Source organism: Sceloporus occidentalis, unplaced genomic scaffold, assembly GCF_023333645.1.
Source record: "Sceloporus occidentalis isolate IW3139 unplaced genomic scaffold, rSceOcc1.0.p SCAF_26, whole genome shotgun sequence".
Lineage (NCBI taxonomy): Eukaryota > Metazoa > Chordata > Lepidosauria > Squamata > Phrynosomatidae > Sceloporus > Sceloporus occidentalis.
In genome coordinates this window covers 11,320,671-11,338,318 of record NW_028317006.1, presented here as the reverse complement: position 1 = coordinate 11,338,318, position 17,648 = coordinate 11,320,671, and the positions used below count along the sequence as shown (strand labels likewise).

The window sequence follows — 17,648 nt, the reverse complement described above, 5'->3', positions numbered from 1 at the left end:
TATTAAGACCAGCAAACCGAAATGTAGCTTTGTTTTACATATGTAACCATTTAATGGCTTTCAGAACAGGGGAGATGCTGCGTTAACTTCCTTACAATATCTAAAACTGTAATTTAAGGAAGTCTTAATTCACTGAGAGGGTGGTAGATAAGTGGAACAGCCTCCCATCTGAAGTGGTAGAGTGTAGAGTCTGCTACACACCATAAAGAGGGTCATATATTACATGTAAGTTATAATGGGCGCCATAGACCAGTACCTTCTGCATGCTAAGAGTCTACGAGGAGATGGGGAACCGCATGTACGGGGATAATCTGACGGTGATGTGGAGATAGCTGTACCTCATGCCCATTAGGTGGCTTTGGGGCATTTACTAAAATGTGCTTCACAAAACCTATGCGTGCAAAATTTAGCATAATATTATTTTTCCAGGTGTGCAGTCAATGGGGGGGGGGGGGAAATAGAAAGTAAACTGTTAAAAGGCAGTGAAGGGGTTAATTCACACTGCTTTTGTTTCATATGGCAGATTCCCCCCCCCCCTTCTCAATCTAGTAGAAAGCACCTGAGACATGAACCTGGTGCTTATCAGTAGCTTCTGTTACGCACGGACCTGCCAGATGTCTGAACTGGCCCAGCTGGCACGCGCCCATTAAGAACTGGCACAAGTACAAGAACTGGCACACTGATTCAGTCTGTGCTTTGTCCAAAGGGTCTGAGAAGGATAGCAATGATGGCAGTGACCTGAAATAAGTGTGAATAACGTGGTTCCTGTCAATGGGAGCATTAAAGAGCATGCACAGGAAGTGTACTTGAGTATGCTTCCTGTTTTAGGGACATGCCACCAAGAAAAGCATTAAATAAGCCAGAAGTCTAACTTTCAAACTCTGTTCACATCACCTGCTGTCGGTAGAAAAGTGTGACATTGTGAGAGGTATATTCAGTATTCTAATAACTTGAGCGCTGCAGCTTTCTGCATACACATTCTTTTTGTGTTATGGGGTTAAAGAGTAACTTTCACTATTTCCCCTTCCGCTCAGCCCATTGTAATAAGGTAGGAGTCGCCTTGTTTGTGTTGGAGTTGTAACCGGATTAGGACGTTTAGGGAGGCTGCGGCGGCTGCTTTGCTGTTTTGAGATCTCAGTTAGTCGTCTTGTTGCAGTCTAACCCGTGAGTGGTTTTTGCTGTTTTTCCTGTATTTTTCTTTTATGCATCTAGAAAAGGTTTTACCAGGAAGAAAACACAGAGATTCCAAGTTTTATTTTAGATAGTTTTTTTTTTTTTTTTTAACTTTCCACTTTAGGTTGTAAAGCTGTATGAGAGGGTTTTCAGAAATGATTCCCTAAATAGCGTAATAATCCTAATTCACAGTACAGCAAGAGGTTTTCAGCTTTAATGCTAACGCCGTCCTGTTATGTATGTCCGTCACAACTTTTGCTTTTCAGCTATGAGGGAGCAATAGGAGGAGCTGTAGAGTATGGAAGGCCAGGGGGTGCGGGAAGGAGAGGTTTATAGGGGGCACTTATGGTATCTTTCGTTATTAGAGGTGTTTTCTCTCCTCAGTGCCAGGCAACGCAGCTCTCAGTCTAAACCACCTCATACAAGCTTGTAAGGCGGCAGCCCAGCCCCGGTGCCGGCCTCTGCCAGGAGTGTAGGAGTCGCTCTAAATTCTTCTAGCAGATATTTTCCTGGTGTTGGCAACATGTTGTTTCACTATTTCCCAGTTTGGCTTAAGGCTACATTTCCGCAAAATCTTTCTTAACTATGGGTCGGTCTTGGCTTGGAAGGATTAGCCGTTTATAACTAGACACAAAACATCTACAAAGGCAGATCTGCAATGTAATTCATTGTCTTGGATATGCAACCTTTGGCTGAGCTTGATTGGAGTTGTAATCCACAGCGAGTGGGGTGCCAGAATGAGGGGGATGGTCACGGGTGGAAATTGTCGCTCGTTTTAACCCTTTGTCGCCTGGATACAATACTCCATTTAATTGTTAAAGGACTTTCAAAGCCATGAGACCCGTAGATGTATGTCCGGCATTTTTAGAGATCGGCCCCCGTATCGCTCCATTCGTAGTGTGGCTGTTCCTGATTATGTGACGGCAAATGGAATGTCCGGATTTTAGACCCGAGACCTCAATAAAAGTTCATACGTTAAATATTATGGTTATTATTTGTAACAAAGTGTCATGCTACATTTATGTAAAACAAATCGAGTAATCCGCCTCCATACAACAATACTTTATATATGGGTCATAGAAACATAGAATTTGACGGCAGATAATAACCATTCTCTCCCCCATCTAGTCCTCCCGTGTCTGCAGGTGCCGTATGTCTATCCCATGCATGGTTGAATTCCCTCAATGTTTTAGTTAGTCTACTACTTCTGCTGGAAGGCCGTTCCCTTTATCTACCACTCTCTCGGTATAGAAAAACGTTCTTACATGACATCTAAGTCTGATCACCTCTACCATTGGTCTCTGTTATTGTTTACTGGCTCTGGGTGTATATGCATGCGCACAGATTGTCCTTAATCCTGTAATAGCCACCTGCATCTTACTCCCATAATCCTTTGTACTCAAGAGGCTGACGGGGTTCATTCTGTGCTAGTTAAATGTCCGGCAAAAATAAATGAAGGGTCTATTTATTTAGTTATTATTTGTGGTATTTTTATGGCAAACCTAGGTAGCGGTTGTGCTCCAACTCCCACCATGCTCAGTACTATTGCACTTATAGCGCATAGCCGGATAAATAAGGGGAATATATCATATCCAGATGGCTTGTACAACTCTAGATGTATAAACCATACAGTCTTATTCTATAGTTCTTTAGGTTTTAAAGGGAACATAAAAATAAATGATACAATTTGTCATTTATATATTTAGAAGGCCAATGCACACACAAAATTATTTATTTTTAAGCCCTTTTCAGGTGCTGGTGCCTGTAAGAGGCCACGGCAGCCGCCAGTCTTCATCTATGGGGGGTCGCACTGCCTTAAGAGATAGGAAGCCTGCAGAAGGGCCGAATCTTCATAAACTACCCCGGGGCTTCATCGTGCCCTTAGGCTTAAGGCCAGAGGATCAAGCTTTCCCTCTCCGCAGGTATTCGCGTCCAAATGAGCGATGCACACAGAATATCTTAGCCGAGGGCACGCTACCTTATCAATCTATCCGGTTTAATAAATAAAAACTGTGCACAGGAACTGCTGAGGTTGATGGGAGTTTCTGTCCTCAACAGAGAGAACCATACAGGTTGCCTTTAGTCTATATTATGAACGGTAAATGAAAATGCTTGTTTCTGCAGAATAAGCAAAATAAGTCAAATTTGGTAAATCCTTCCTTTTTTATTTGCATGCGTGATGGGGGTACCTGGAAGGCCTAATCTTCACTTCCTTCACTAATCCTTCACTATAGCGAGGAATTTGAGATTCAAATGAGATTTTATTAGAAAAACATCACCCTGCCATAGGTGATTGGCAGTTTAGGGCCCACAATGACCATCAGGAGCCCCGTTAGAGGATGGAATGGGGGGTGATATTCGTGTGTGGTATGTATTCTTCATAATTGCTCATCACTATATAGAGTTCTCAATGGAAACATATACATTGTGTGTGTATATGCACTACCGTTCAAAAGTTAGGGGCCACTTTTCTTTTGTTTTTAAAACCAGGATATTTTTAGCTGTAACATAATTACAAAGGGTTTTCTAATGATCATCAATTAGCCTTTTAAACTAACTTAAACTTGGATTAGCGAACACAGGAGTAATGGGCATACCTGGGAACCGGGTGAGCACCCCTTCTCCGGGTCGAGACCCGAATCCTCCGGGTCGCGGGAGCAGGATCTTGACATGCCCTGCTCCCCATCCATTTTCCCTTTAAATGGGGGTGACATCAGGGGGACCTCCCACCGACATGACGGGACTGCCCGCTGACGTCGGTGTGCAGTCCTGGCTGCGTCCCGCAAGGGGAGGCACCGGGTAGCCGGAGCCCAGAAGTTCCCAGGTACGGTGATGGGAGTGATAAAGGGCCTCTGTACGCCTATGAAGATATTACATTAAAAATCAGCCGCTTCCACTTAGTCATTTTTAACATTAACACCATCTGTATTTCTGATCCATTTCATGTTATTTTAATTGACAAAAGTATCTTTTTACAAAAAACAATTTCTAACTGACCCAAACCTGAGCAGTAGTGTGTGTGTGTGTGTGTGTTCGTTAGTAATTTGCAGTGTAAAATCCATTCATTGTTTTTAAGGACCCTGGATATCTAGGATTTGTGATACCGATAGAACTAGTTTAGCAGGAATAGAAAACATGAGTGGACTCAATGCCCTGGCTATGTTCACTCCACAGGTTGGGGTGTGTGTAGTCTGAGCTGCGGGGTGAAGTTGGGGTGCAGATATTCTCCACTGAGAGGGATTTGTGGTGATACATTTTGTGTTTGTATTATGGTTGTGGTCATTAAGAGGCCCTGAGAACAATCTGTGTTAATTATTTATAATATATTTTTTATTCCAGGAGACATCTGTTTAAAAATCCACTAACTGTTATCAAGTCATGGCAACCGTGAGTATTAACTGCCTTCTGGTGCATATTTAACAAATCCATATGATAAGCATAAACCCACGCTATCGGATACTGATAAGAAGGCAATGATTTCAGATAAGCCGTCCGATCTCCGGCCCATGGCCTCCTGTTACTTACCTTGCACACATCTGTGTTTGAGCCATCCTCATGCCTTCTAAGAACAAAATTGAGATCTGGTCGTTTAATGGCAGGACCATTAGGCTTATCTCTCCGAGAGCATATGATGTTTACACGTCTCCGCCACGGCCACTTTATTGCAGAGCCTAAAATGATTGAGCTTTATTATCCATGCGTTTCATATTACTGTTGGCCCACATCAGCAGTAGAGATAAGATCTTAGAAATGTTTTTATAAAAGCAGATTTTTAATTTTACAGATTGTTTGTTTGTTTCTTTCTGGTTTAGGTGGGGAGTAAAGGCACCATTAAACCTTATGCCAACTTTAATGCAGCTGAAGATGTTCAGAAGTTGAGAAAGTCCATGAAAGGCGCGGGTAAGTACTCGATAGTTCTGATAGAATAAAGAGTAGACTTGGGCGCCGGCCAACTCTTCATGTTCGTCTATTTGGGGGAAAAATCTTCGTATTCCACGAACATTCACCCGTTCCTGTGTTTGGTTTGGGTGAATATTCGTGTACGTTCTTCGTGTTAGCTTGGCACCAGGATTTTAAAGGTCGGTACGAGCACCTGCACTTCAATGGCCGATGGCAGACGAGCCCCCTGCTTGCGACCAATAGAGTCACTCGTACAGACTTTTAAAATCCTGGTGCTGAAACTCGGCCAGGGGAGACCAGTGGTCTCCCTGCTCCAGAAGTTAAAGGTCCGTACGACTCCTGACGGCAAACCTACGGATTTCCGCTCCCATTATCTACGCAGCATCGCAGGGGTTAACGGGAGCGGAAATCCGTAGGTTCGCCTTCAGGAGTTAAATGTCTACAAGTGCGACTCTATTGGTCGCCGGCAGGGGCCTCCTCTAGCATCAACCAACTGGTTAGATGGGAAGGGGCCAGGGAGATTAGTATACGTAGACCAACACGAATATTCTTCCTGTTGTGTGTCTTTGTCTTTGTATATGTTTTGCCTGCCGCCATGTTCGTTTCTTCGGTATTCGGGCTGAACAACGAAAACGCACCCTTCGTGTTCGTTTTCATATTCCCCGAAAATGAATGCACAAGTCTAATACAGAGTCTAGTTACAAATTTCAATGTATGAGCATATAGTCGCATAAGTTGACCATAGAAGTTAATGGTAAAGAAACAAACTCTATCCAACCGTTTCTAAAATGAGGAAGTTCCTTAATTTGCTGGCTGGTGATAGTTGTGTTGGAAATAATAATACTTTGTTGGGCCCATTAGCCATAGCAAGCATTGTAAGATGGTTCTGACGACATCACAGCCACCCACATTTGAAGTGTGCATTTGCATGCATTGGGTCCCAGTTTGGCGCTTGACCTCCCGTGGACTCCTTAATGGCTGGGCAGTCGCAGGTTGGGTTCCATTGCCTTCTTGCGAGGTGTACCCGCATCTCACCCCATATCTCTGTCTAACAGGCACTGATGAAGATGCCATTATCGATGTGATCACAAACAGAAGCCTTGCTCAGCGCCAGGAAATTAAAACCGCCTACAAAGCTTCTGTGGGCAAGGTAAGGCGAGGGAATTAGGGACTCTGCGGGGACTGATTATCCTAATCTTGCCTTCGATGAGGTCAATAATTATGATGCATGTGCTTGATTATATTGTTCTGTATGTGTTTTCATATTAAAGTAATAATGATTAATTTCCTGTTGGAGGCATGTAATCTAACAGAATGTAGGAACACATTGCTTAGTCTGAAGTGACATATATTTCATTCTATTTAATTCTTGGCCTGGTCTTTGTTGTTAAGGTGACAGTCGAGCCTCATTTTTCTTCAGAGATCTGAGCAAAGCTGTTAGTTCATGTTACTGGTGGCTGCATTTAGGCTTCATGGCCACCATCAGAAACTGGGGCTCAGTACAAACTTAAAGCCCCCCCATCCTTGTAATGAGGCCACTGTGCCCTAAAGCTTGCAATTTGCCCATCAGGCTCCCATCCCCAGACAGGGGGTGTTAAGTGCTGTTGTGCAAATGGACATGACAAGCGCATAGTTGAGTTTGTGCCCAGGAAGACCGTACCCCATACCCAAATAATGACTCAGACACTTTATTTGGGTGCAAAATATTTTGTCCACAGCTTTATTAACATATATACAATATTTAGAGGTCATTGTCAACCCAGCCACCCCGGTTAACATAATTAACAGTTTACATCTTATTAACACTGACAATGACCTCACATAACCAATAAATTAACCATATAACAATGGCACCAACACATACCAGGTGCCTCCACATTAACATATTGACCACAATAGGGATGTACCGAGACACCCCCACCAGACCGTTTAACCAAATTATAACTATGTAGGGGCATACCGAGACACCCCTACACCACCGATTTAACCATACCACCAATGCAGGGGCATACCGAGACACCCCTACACCACCCCAGGTTCTGAGCCACAGGCCAGCTCGAAACCTAAACCAATAACTTGAACCAAGTCAAATTATTAACCAAAAACATAACAAAACACCGTATTAGGCAATAATCCCCAACTATCCCCGCCGCTGTGACCAAACGGGGTAGTCACCCCCCACAACCCAACTTAAAGGGAGGGAGGGTGGGACAACCAGGATTTAGAAAAGCAGTTAAGTGACCGTTTACAAAATGGTTGCCACTTATATACCTTACCAATAACCCCACCCATAACAATTCTAAACCAATTAAATTAAATCATTCCTTTTTGCACACCACCTAGCTCTGTCAAGGCCCACTCCGCCTAAGCTGCGCTGCTCCATGGGCTTCATGTGCGGCACCCTCACAAAAAATGTAAAGACTATTGTCCTATATCACCCGGACCGTCCTCTACAGTCCTTTTTATCCTTCATATATTATGTTCTGACTCTTATTGGTGCTGGTACTCTATAAAAAAATAAAAATAAACAAAAGAAAACAAAAAAACCCCATAATATTGTGTGTGTGTGTGTGTGTGTATATATATATATATATATATGTATATATGTATATGTGTGTTAATATTGTTATTGATTTTTTTTGTCTAATTTTGGTGTTACTTTTAATAAAGTATTTTAAAGTTTTTTTTGTTTTTTTTTTTTGTTTTTTTATTTTTTCCAGTTTTTGCCAAGTGAATGCAGAATTTTCAGTTTCAGTCCAGAATTTTCATTTCGTTGCATCCCTACTATATACTATGCCAGTCACTAAAGTGGTAAGCCTACACCACATCAATGTTTGGCTTAGTATATAGTGATAGGGGTTGTCAGTGTCTGGCTCAATGTATAGGCACACATTGACGGTGGTACCGCATAATCCCTAAGTATATAATGATAACAAATATGCTGTACCCCTGTCAATGTTTGCCTAACCATAGAAACTATGCAGTTTTAAAGTGTGTGTGGGGGGGTGCCACATACAGGGTCTGCCACAGGTGCCAAATACTCTAGGTACCCCCCTGCATCATGCGGCTGTCAGACCCAATGGCCATGCCTCAGCTCCTCTTCCCACGTCTTAAAAGTGGTGGGATGAAGAGCTGAGGCATGCGGTGCGTGCACGCCGGCCACTTTAATTTCATTAGGCGCTGGTGGAGTGACTGCCGCACGACGGCCGCTTTCAATGTCGCTCGCAGCCGCTTTGATGGTGCAATGGGCCAGTTGACTAGACTTGCCCCCAGGCCTTAGGCTGCCAGCCCTCCCCTGCGCACATAGGTACATGTGGGTTTCCCACGCTAAGATCAGCATTGTATGCCACTTTGGGAAAGTTTTCTAACTTGCTTTTGAAGTGCTGGGCCTGGTGCAGTGCAGACTTTGGCGCCCCCTATAGGTAGCCCTGCTAACAGCATATAGTTATTGGCGCCATTCTACAAATATGCATTCTCCGCGCCTCTAGATGACTAGGGAGATGCCACACCAAGCTGTTTAGTCTTACCCCACTGTACAACAATGCAAAATTCAGTGTAGGAGACGAGTAATTAGACGACGAAACAAAATATTATTATTACCAGAATAACAAAAATGCTGCATATTTTTGAGGTTAAGATTATTTTAATGTGGTGGTGACTATTACTCTTACGTGCTTTTATCCTTTGTCCAAAATTATATTTCTTCTGATGATCAGGCAAGGAACTGACTCCATTTTTATTTATTTTTTTCCATTTTTGTAATTTTTCTTGCACTTTTCCTTATGTGATCTTCATGCTGGAGTGGCGCTGCTTTAGAAACGTGGGAGTGCTGACGCATCTGGTCTCTCTCTTAATGTGACATGGTTGCTAAATTAAGGGAATCCTTTGAACTGCTAGCCTCTTGGGGATTTTTTTTTTTTTACTTTTTTAATATTTTTTATTTTTTGTGTCTAGGATTTGGAGGATGATTTAAAATCTGAGCTCACAGGAAACTTTGAGAAAGTGATCGTTGGCCTGTTGACCCCAATTACTCTGTATGATGTACAGGAGCTCAAGAAAGCCATGAAGGTGAGTGATTATCTATTTTGTGTATAGTAGGAATTACCCCCCCCCCCCAAAAGCAAATGCATTAAACCGGCAATCCTTTAAATTGTGATATAAAGAAAAAACAGATGGTGAATTTGCGAGCCGGGCTCTCTCCACCTATTGTATCGGTTTGTCTTAGTCTGTCGGTTCTAATCTTGTTATACCCCTTGAATATATATGTATTGTATTAAGCACTGCGTACACTATTGGCGCTATATAAATAAAAGATAATGATGATAATATCAATCTACCCCAGGACGTGTATCTGTTTTGTGATGTTGTGACGGTGACCACATGAATACTAATCAGGTCTTCTAAGCTTACTCCTAACGCATGCTACGGCTTTGGATTGTTTCTGTCTAATGTGTATTTAAGTATGTATATATTCAATGTTTATTGGGTACCTAGATTATATATTCTGTTATACCGGGTATGTTTGTTTTCAGGGTGCCGGCACAGATGAGGGGTGTCTGATTGAAATTTTGGCTTCTCGCTCAACAGAAGAGATTAGAAACATAAACGTGACTTACAGACTGAGTAAGTTGGACTCTCAGCAACTCGCGTCTCTCTATAGTAGATTTGCTTAACTATATAAGTTCCATTTCTGAGCCGATTACTTTTGTCACCCATCCTTCTGCTGCTACTAAGAAAGCTTACATGAACACGCACAGGGCATGTTAGTAGCGTGTTACGGTCATGCTAAGGAGGCTTTGATGAGGAAGAAGAGTAGTAGCGGGTTATGCGCTGGGCACATAAAGTATATACATGGGGGCCATAATATGTAATGGATTATCTGTCTGATGCTCCCTCCCCAGCCAAATACTGCAGACGCACTGTATGAATCTTTGTGATTAGTTGAGAAATAACAATTTCTTAGAAATCTAGTATTAAACATTTTATTTAATCTTTTCTTTTCTTGGTTCATCCATCGGTTTCTCTGTAGTGTGTTGGTGTAATGTGCTGCACGGGTTAGCTTGTGATTGTTCATATACCAGCATCTCTTGTTATCACGCTGCCGGTGACCGATCTTTTATCTTTTTGTGCTGCTTTGCAGAATGTGGGAAATCTCTGGAGGACGACATTTGTTCTGATACATCTTTCATGTTCCAGCGAGTGCTGGTGTCTTTGGCTGCTGTAAGTAAAACCGTCTTTTCAAGGAATTGTAGTTTTATCTATATATGACTGTGTATTCGCACACCTTAATTCTATAATGTTCACTCCAGAAAAAAGGCTAACTTCGTGTAGTGATGATGATGTCATCACCTTCACATAATGCAGTCATCTGACGAACGTAAATAGTCGGGGGGCCTGGAACTAGTGATGACGTGAGATTAGTATGCATAAGTTTCCGCTAGCCATAAAGGCTCTCATATGCTCTAGAATGTTGGTTCTCCAACTACTTCTTCTATTGGCCTCCGATGCATTTGTCATGATCTGTTGCCATACACATTAGTCTATACAAGGTGTTTTGTTTTTTTGTTAATTTGTTTTATAAAAACAAATTACAATTTAAACCACATGGCACAGTCGCATAGTCTCCCATATCGATCTGTTTATATGTTATATACATGAACATACATATATATATATATATATATATATATATATATATATATATATATATATATATATATATACACACACACACACCCTGTGCTCAGAACACACCCTATTTTAATTGTATTTATTTATTTTTTAGCTCAGTAGGGACATTAGATTACATTTGTTTGTTTCTAGATAATGTTACTGTAACTTCATTACATACTTTTTTTTTTTTCCCCCACAGGGCGGCAGAGACCAAAGCAGCAATGTAGACGAATCCCTGGCTAAACAAGATGCTAAGGTTAGTGTCAATCCAGCCATAGGTATTTTGAGTTAAAAGCTAAAGGGCAATATTTAAAGTTAGAGAATGGAAGACAAAGGGGTAATGTGACAATTCTTTGCTACAGAAGGGTAGTACATACCTGGAACAGACTTCCAGGAGAAGTGGTACAGGCAAACACCTGTAAAGGGATTCAAGAAAGCTTGGGATGTGCATAAAGCGACCCTAAAGTAAAATGATTCCAGAAGGGTAGATGAGATGAGCCAGCTGGATATCTTTTTAGCTGTACAACGGTTTTAAAATTTCTTAACAGTAGTATCAGATGTCCTATCCTATGAAATACAAATGACCCCAAAATAAACTTCCATTATCATTTAAAGTAACTGCATTTTAGCTAAATGACCTAGTGTGTGTGTGTGTGTGTGTGTGTACAGTGTATGTGTAATTGGTATAATTGAACTAGCTTTCTTGCTCCATAATATGATCCACAAGTATTTTTCTGTTTACAGTAGTTGTATTATGTATTTATTACACCCTAATATAGTCTGCGGTGCTGTACAACTTTAATATAATGAAGGTTCACGCATACTTAGGAGTTGAGGACCCTCAATCGGGGGGGGGCTGACCTTGGATATCCGCTCTATAAGATTTTGAGAGATATAATTGCACTTTAATCAGAGCGTGGGAGATAAAATAGTTTTTTTTTTTAATTAAATTATACAGCGCTCAAAATAGTTTGGGGTTTTTTGTTTGGAAACATTAATGCTAAGTAAGGGAATGCGTTGAAATGCAAAAATGGAGTACAAAAACCGTGTTAAACTACATATAAAATATAGCCGTTCTGTGTAACATATTTAATGATGAGGTTGCACCTTGTAGAGGGAGGATGTTTCACTTATAGGTGAAATATCTTATATTACAGTGCAGACGGTTAAATATTACATTATAGTGCAGTTGGAGAGCAGACTGAGTTTCTGCATTTGGTGCCACGACCATAGTCCGATGCTATTATTATTATTAATAATAATAATAATAATATACTGCTTTTAAAAAGTGAAGCCTATTGTACCTTGGTCAGTGATTTTCCATTTGGCTTTTCCGGAACCTGTCATCCTTAGAATGGACGGTCCAGAGCGGCGTATGTACCTTGAACACTGCCCTAACCCTGACCCATGGCACCTGCCCCCCCCTCCCAACTTTTAACCACCGGGGAATGGGGCTTGGGAGGCAGAGTGTCAGCGCTACAGTGCATGCGCACCATTAGGTCCTAAATCCCGCTGTCCTCATAAAGTGGAACAGAGGTAGATTTGTGTGGGACAGCGAGGTAGAGTATAAAACTGGTACCGTCCCACGCAAAAATAATGTATGTAGAGAATGTCTCCATCCAGCTTTATTTCAAGTTCCGTATAACATTCAATAGTTGTCTGTGAATTAGTGATATAATTGGCATTAGTCAATGCTGCATATACATAATTCACTTGGTGACAGCAGGAATCCATGGTATGTAAAGATCTTTGGTTCTGAATAGAATCTGACGTGTTTCCCCGTTTCTGAAAATTCATGGTTTGGCACCGAGACGCGTCGGATACAGACACATGCTGTGTTTTACAATACACAAAGGAGTCAGCTGGTTTCTTTTCGCTTAACAATTCTCTCTTGCTGCCGAGAACGGGGGGGAAAAAGTCGCTTTTTAGTTTCATACGGAGCTTTGTGCTATGCTTTTTGGCACTGGAGGTGACATTTGGGTTGGACGCTGGGCAGCGCTTTCCATACCTTGTTTTCAGACCTGTTTCAATCTCAACAAAAGCTGTGAATAACCTTAAAACAAGAATGTCTATTTCATTTTTCTGCCTTTAAAAATAAATAAATAAATAAAAAAATATAATATATATCTCTTCTAGAAAAATACTGGTATCTGCTGTTTTCTTTCAGTGACTTCCAGATTGGCTGCTCTTGGATTCTTTTTGATTAATAATATATTAGAGCCAATATATTTAATATCTTTCACCGCTGTGGCACAATCCTTGGGAGTGGTGATATAGTGTGTGTGTGTGTGTGTGTGTGTGTGTATAAATGCAATTATATATATATATATATATGCGCTAAAACAATATGGCGGACATGCTTTTCCTCCAGGCCGTTTGCCTTGATTTTTGGTACAGCTTCTGAGTGAGTGAAAGAAGGGCAACTGTAAAATGCAACTGTCTAGTTTAAATAATCTTTTCAGCAAAAGCTCTTGAGTAATGTTAACAAAGCTCCTGATTGTAACAAAATGTCCGGTTTGGAGAGGACTCTGGGGAGGGAAAAATGTTTAATTTGGTTCTTTGTTCCTAGGATCTTTATGAAGCTGGCGAGAAGAAGTGGGGAACAGATGAAGTGAAATTCTTGACCATTCTTTGCACTAGAAACAGAAAACATTTATTAAAGGGTAACTACCGTATTTTTAACATTATTGCCCGAATGTTTTATAAATCAGGCTAGTGAGCTTTGGGCAGAACAAGTTCTCTACTCACATTTGGGAAGAACGGGGCTGTTTTTGGTGCAATGTCTCCCTGTAACTGATGCTGCAGCTGCCCAGCATCTTCTGAAACTGGGGCTTCATGAATATACCCAATACATGTGTGTTCTTATACAAAACATTTAAGTCGTACACTTAAAAATCTTTGCAGAAGACTCTGAACCAACTTGACTTTGTCTCGTACTCGATATATAATTATTTAGAATTCTTTACTATATTATCCATCTTCCAATTCAGCTGGAACGTCTTGGGTTCCTACATTACATCTAAGACGTTGTCAATGAATGCTACACCCTTATGTTATTTTAAGCACAAAATAGTTATAGTCTACTTTTTTGATACGCTTGTCCGATTTTTTATTTTTTTTTATTTTTTTTTATTTTTATTTATTTATTTATTTTTTTTTTATTTTTTTTTTGTTTTTTTTTTTTCTCTCTCTCTCAGTCTTTGAAGAATACAAAAAGATTGCGAAGAAAGACCTTGAGGCCAGTATAAAATCTGAAATGTCTGGACACTTTGAAGACGCTCTCCTGGCTATCGGTATGTGTTATTTCATTTTATGCTAATTTTCATTGTGTACGGATTTGCTGAAGAAGCTGTATGGTTCTGTCGCGCAAACCTTTAGAAGACATTGTTGGTTGCAAAGGTGGAGGATGAGTAACAGGATAGCGTTACTTTGTAGTCGTGCACCTGACTTAACCGGTAGTATCCATGTTTTTAGGTAACTTTGAAGGCATATTCACAAAAACGGTGATTTCTAGGATGTAACAGGAAGTATATATTCTATAGTTTGTCATACTGTGTAGTGTAAGGGGAAGCCCAGGGTATTGGAGAGGCATTACTCCAAATTCTGGAGCAAGTACATATTATACAGAAGAAGGCCTAGAACTAGGACCGCATGCAATAAAAGCTTTTTAACTGTTCTGGAGTCAAAACTCTCATCATGCCCAGCTTTAGCATCCTGGAAGAAAATGGCTTTGCACATGCCTAGGTAAACAACACACCCAAGAACTACCTGTAGTTCATTTTCAGCATTAAAAAAAAGATATATCCTATCTATAATCTAATCCATATCCTAAAATGTCATAGGGTGACCATTTCAGTCTATTTTTTTTTTTTTAAAAGGTTATTTATTTATGCTTTTAGTTACCGTGTAATTTTATCTCCTTTATTTGTCTTGCAGTGAAATGTATGAAGAACAGACCGGCCTACTTTGCCGAAAGGTTATACAAGTCAATGAAGGTGAGGCTTATATATTAAACTCTGATGTAATTCATTAATAAGCTAGTATTGGGTTAATTTGTTGACAAATGGGTATTTTATTAAAAAAAAAAAAAAAGGCTGATTAGCTCATTATCCTCCCATATCTTAACCTGTTATACCACATTTAAAAATATTACCTTTTTTATGTCTTTCACTATGTGCACCAGGGGCTAATTTATTGCGTTTAAGATTAAATCAAGTGACGCGAGAGCAGCTAATGGATAAACAGAGGCTCAATCATTTTCTAATATGTGAATTTCCATAGTAACAGTGGATTATTAAACAAATGAATCTTCCGTGTATGATGAGAACACATTTTGTTGAGTTACGCAGGTTAGTCTTTTTTTGCCAGTTAAACTGTTAATGTTTTGCTTTTTCTCAGGGTCTGGGCACAGATGACAGCACGCTGATCAGAGTCATGGTTTCCCGCTGTGAAATTGACATGCTGGAGATCCGTTCTGAGTTCAAGAAAGCATACGGGAAATCCCTTCATTCCTTTATCAAGGTAAGAATTCAATCAAACAATGCTGCATCTTCCAGAACTACGCCCAAGGGCTATGTATGAAGCGTTTCGCGCTGAGAAATCTTCTTCTTTTCCTATTTATACATAAAACCCCTTTGGTTTTCATAGCACTTCTTTTTATTAGGGGTATGCCAGGCCCCTATGCTACCAGAGCGCAACACATTCCATTTAAAAAACGAAATCTGAGTGATATTACACAAAAATCTACAGGATTTCAGCTTTACATCCAAGAGGCTGGTTCTGTAGATCATTTATTTATAAAATATTCGCCCGAAATAATCCATTGAGCTGATTTATTTCAAGTATGTCCTCAGGAAAATGTATTATTGCAGGAAGATGATTAAAAGCTTGCATATTGTAACAAATCCTTTTAGCTGAGGGTCACTTTTCAGATCTTAAAGCCCATAAACCTCATGAACCGCAATGTTCTGATGAACTGAGATTTTTATTTGCAGGTGAACATAGCACCCCTAAACAAAATCATAAAGTAAGACTAGCTCCCAGTTTGGGCAACCTCTGATTTATACTTTGCTGAGGAGCCTAAGTGTCTACTATCTTTATCTTCTCTGCCAGACCCAACTAAGCCAGGCTCTGGAAAACCTCCCTCAGTCTAGGCACTTATTGCCTCGCTTGGCGGGGCTTTAACTTACCCTGGGAACACAGAGAAGCATCCTCTCCCCTTAGACCCCCTGAATGTTAGATTTCAGGGACTTGTCCATGGTCTGCATCTGTTTCTTGAAGGTCCTGGACTGGACAGTCAATGTTTTATGGTCTTTCTCCACGGTGAAGGAGTCTGGAGCATTGGCCCACCCTGATCTCCAATTGCTTTACCCCAGGGACCCATATTCATGATGTGTACAGCACCTGTGCACAAGATACAATGAACAAAATCACCTTCCTGGGGCATCCAGTGTCACAATATATAGACCATTAAATACAAAAAAACTATCAAATTTAACAATTCATACACTGGCAAAGAGATGCATAGAATGCCGGGTAAATATTCTTCCAACGAGTAAGTGCACCCAGCAGTTATGGAGTGAACATGTTGGATTGAAATGCCTTTAGAGTTTCTTAAAAATAATAAAATAAAAATATTTTTTTTCTTTCCAGGGAGACTGCTCTGGAGATTATAGAAAAGCTCTCTTGAAACTCTGCGGAGGAGAAGACTGAATGAATGGAACTACTGCGTCCAGAATACATCTCAACCTATAAACAAACGACTTGATTACAAATAAATCGCTGGTGCCTTTTTATGATTATTTGATTCTGATTATTTTATTTACCCTCTGGGAACGTGGCACTAAACGTACAAAAATTCATACTGGTTTCTATATTGAACCACAGTGCAGTTAGCATTCTTGGGACAGGAATGGCTTCAACCCTATATAACATTTTCTAATATCTTGAATATTAATGGGTTTTACTTTTGCGTGATGGGTAAGATTCCTAAACCTCTGAGCAAATGGGATGGCCAGCAAGCAAGTTTGTGCTGGGGATCTTCTTGCTGAGGGGATCTTCTTGCTGAGGGGATCTTCTTGCTGAGGGCACCATCTTTAGAGGTATAGAGATGACCACACAAGGTAACCGTGAGCTTCATTAATGAGCCGTGTAGACATGCGGCAGATTCGAGCCCAAGATGGCTCCAGAAAAGGCTGGCTTATATTGCCAGTGATAAATTGGCCTTCACTAATTTGATTCCAGTTCTTCCATAGGCTGCAGTATAAGTTATGGATTAGTTTTATAATGCGCTATAAAATGCAGCTTTAATGCTCTTCTTGTCTGGAATTCAGATTTCCCTACCTATGTTCTGCAAAACAAATATAATGACATTCTAGAACCGCAGTAGACTCCATTGTGCTATAACAATGAGAGGATCATTCAGGATATGCACATAGAGGATATAATACATGAGCTAACTTTGATGTCATACTGCCCTAGACTGGGTCCTACTGAGCTGGGGGCTGCTACTGGCCTAACACCATCTGCGGGCTAGGCCTCTATCAGAAGGACTTGGACCCCCGAGCGATGGCGGAGGGGGGACTTCCAGTCTCCATTATCTATGAACACAAGCCATAGATACAAAATTGTGGCCCAATCCGCTAACAAAATATTTTAAACTGCAGCTGGTCTTGAGCACCTACCGACATTCTGGATTGTGGGGGCATTTCTGGATACTTTCCGTATAATGTTTTCAAGAAAATTGTACTTCTTGAGTGAGTAGGCTACTTGTTCGTGCAGCTGGAGGAACAAAGCATCTTTAATATGAATAGTCGCAGAAATAAAGGAAACGAGCATGTTTAGTTTAAAAACAGAAACATAATTGACAGAAATAAATGGAAACAATTGCTTCTCCAGATTAC

The 17,648-nt window shown here is 40.7% G+C and overlaps 1 protein-coding gene across 1 annotated transcript; it reads left to right on the top strand.

Annotated features, from left to right (window-relative positions):
* The first annotated feature begins 4,551 nt into the window (after nucleotides 1–4,551).
* LOC149300163 (annexin A4-like) lies at nucleotides 4,552–16,458 on the top strand. The gene is made up of 12 exons (XM_089485699.1): nucleotides 4,552–4,560; nucleotides 4,986–5,073; nucleotides 6,129–6,223; nucleotides 9,028–9,141; nucleotides 9,606–9,696; nucleotides 10,214–10,293; nucleotides 10,946–11,002; nucleotides 13,316–13,409; nucleotides 13,944–14,039; nucleotides 14,683–14,741; nucleotides 15,145–15,267; nucleotides 16,399–16,458. The coding sequence occupies exons 1-12, from the start codon at nucleotides 4,552–4,554 to the stop codon at nucleotides 16,456–16,458; spliced, it is 966 nt and encodes a 321-aa protein (XP_089341825.1).
* Nucleotides 16,459–17,648: the final 1,190 nt, after the last annotated feature.

Coding starts and splice junctions, on each gene's coding strand:
- LOC149300163 (XM_089485699.1), top strand. Junction 6,224..9,027: donor ACAAAGCTTCTGTGGGCAAG/GTAAGGCGAGGG, acceptor TTTTGTGTCTAG/GATTTGGAGGATGATTTAAA. Junction 14,040..14,682: donor AGACGCTCTCCTGGCTATCG/GTATGTGTTATT, acceptor TTTGTCTTGCAG/TGAAATGTATGAAGAACAGA.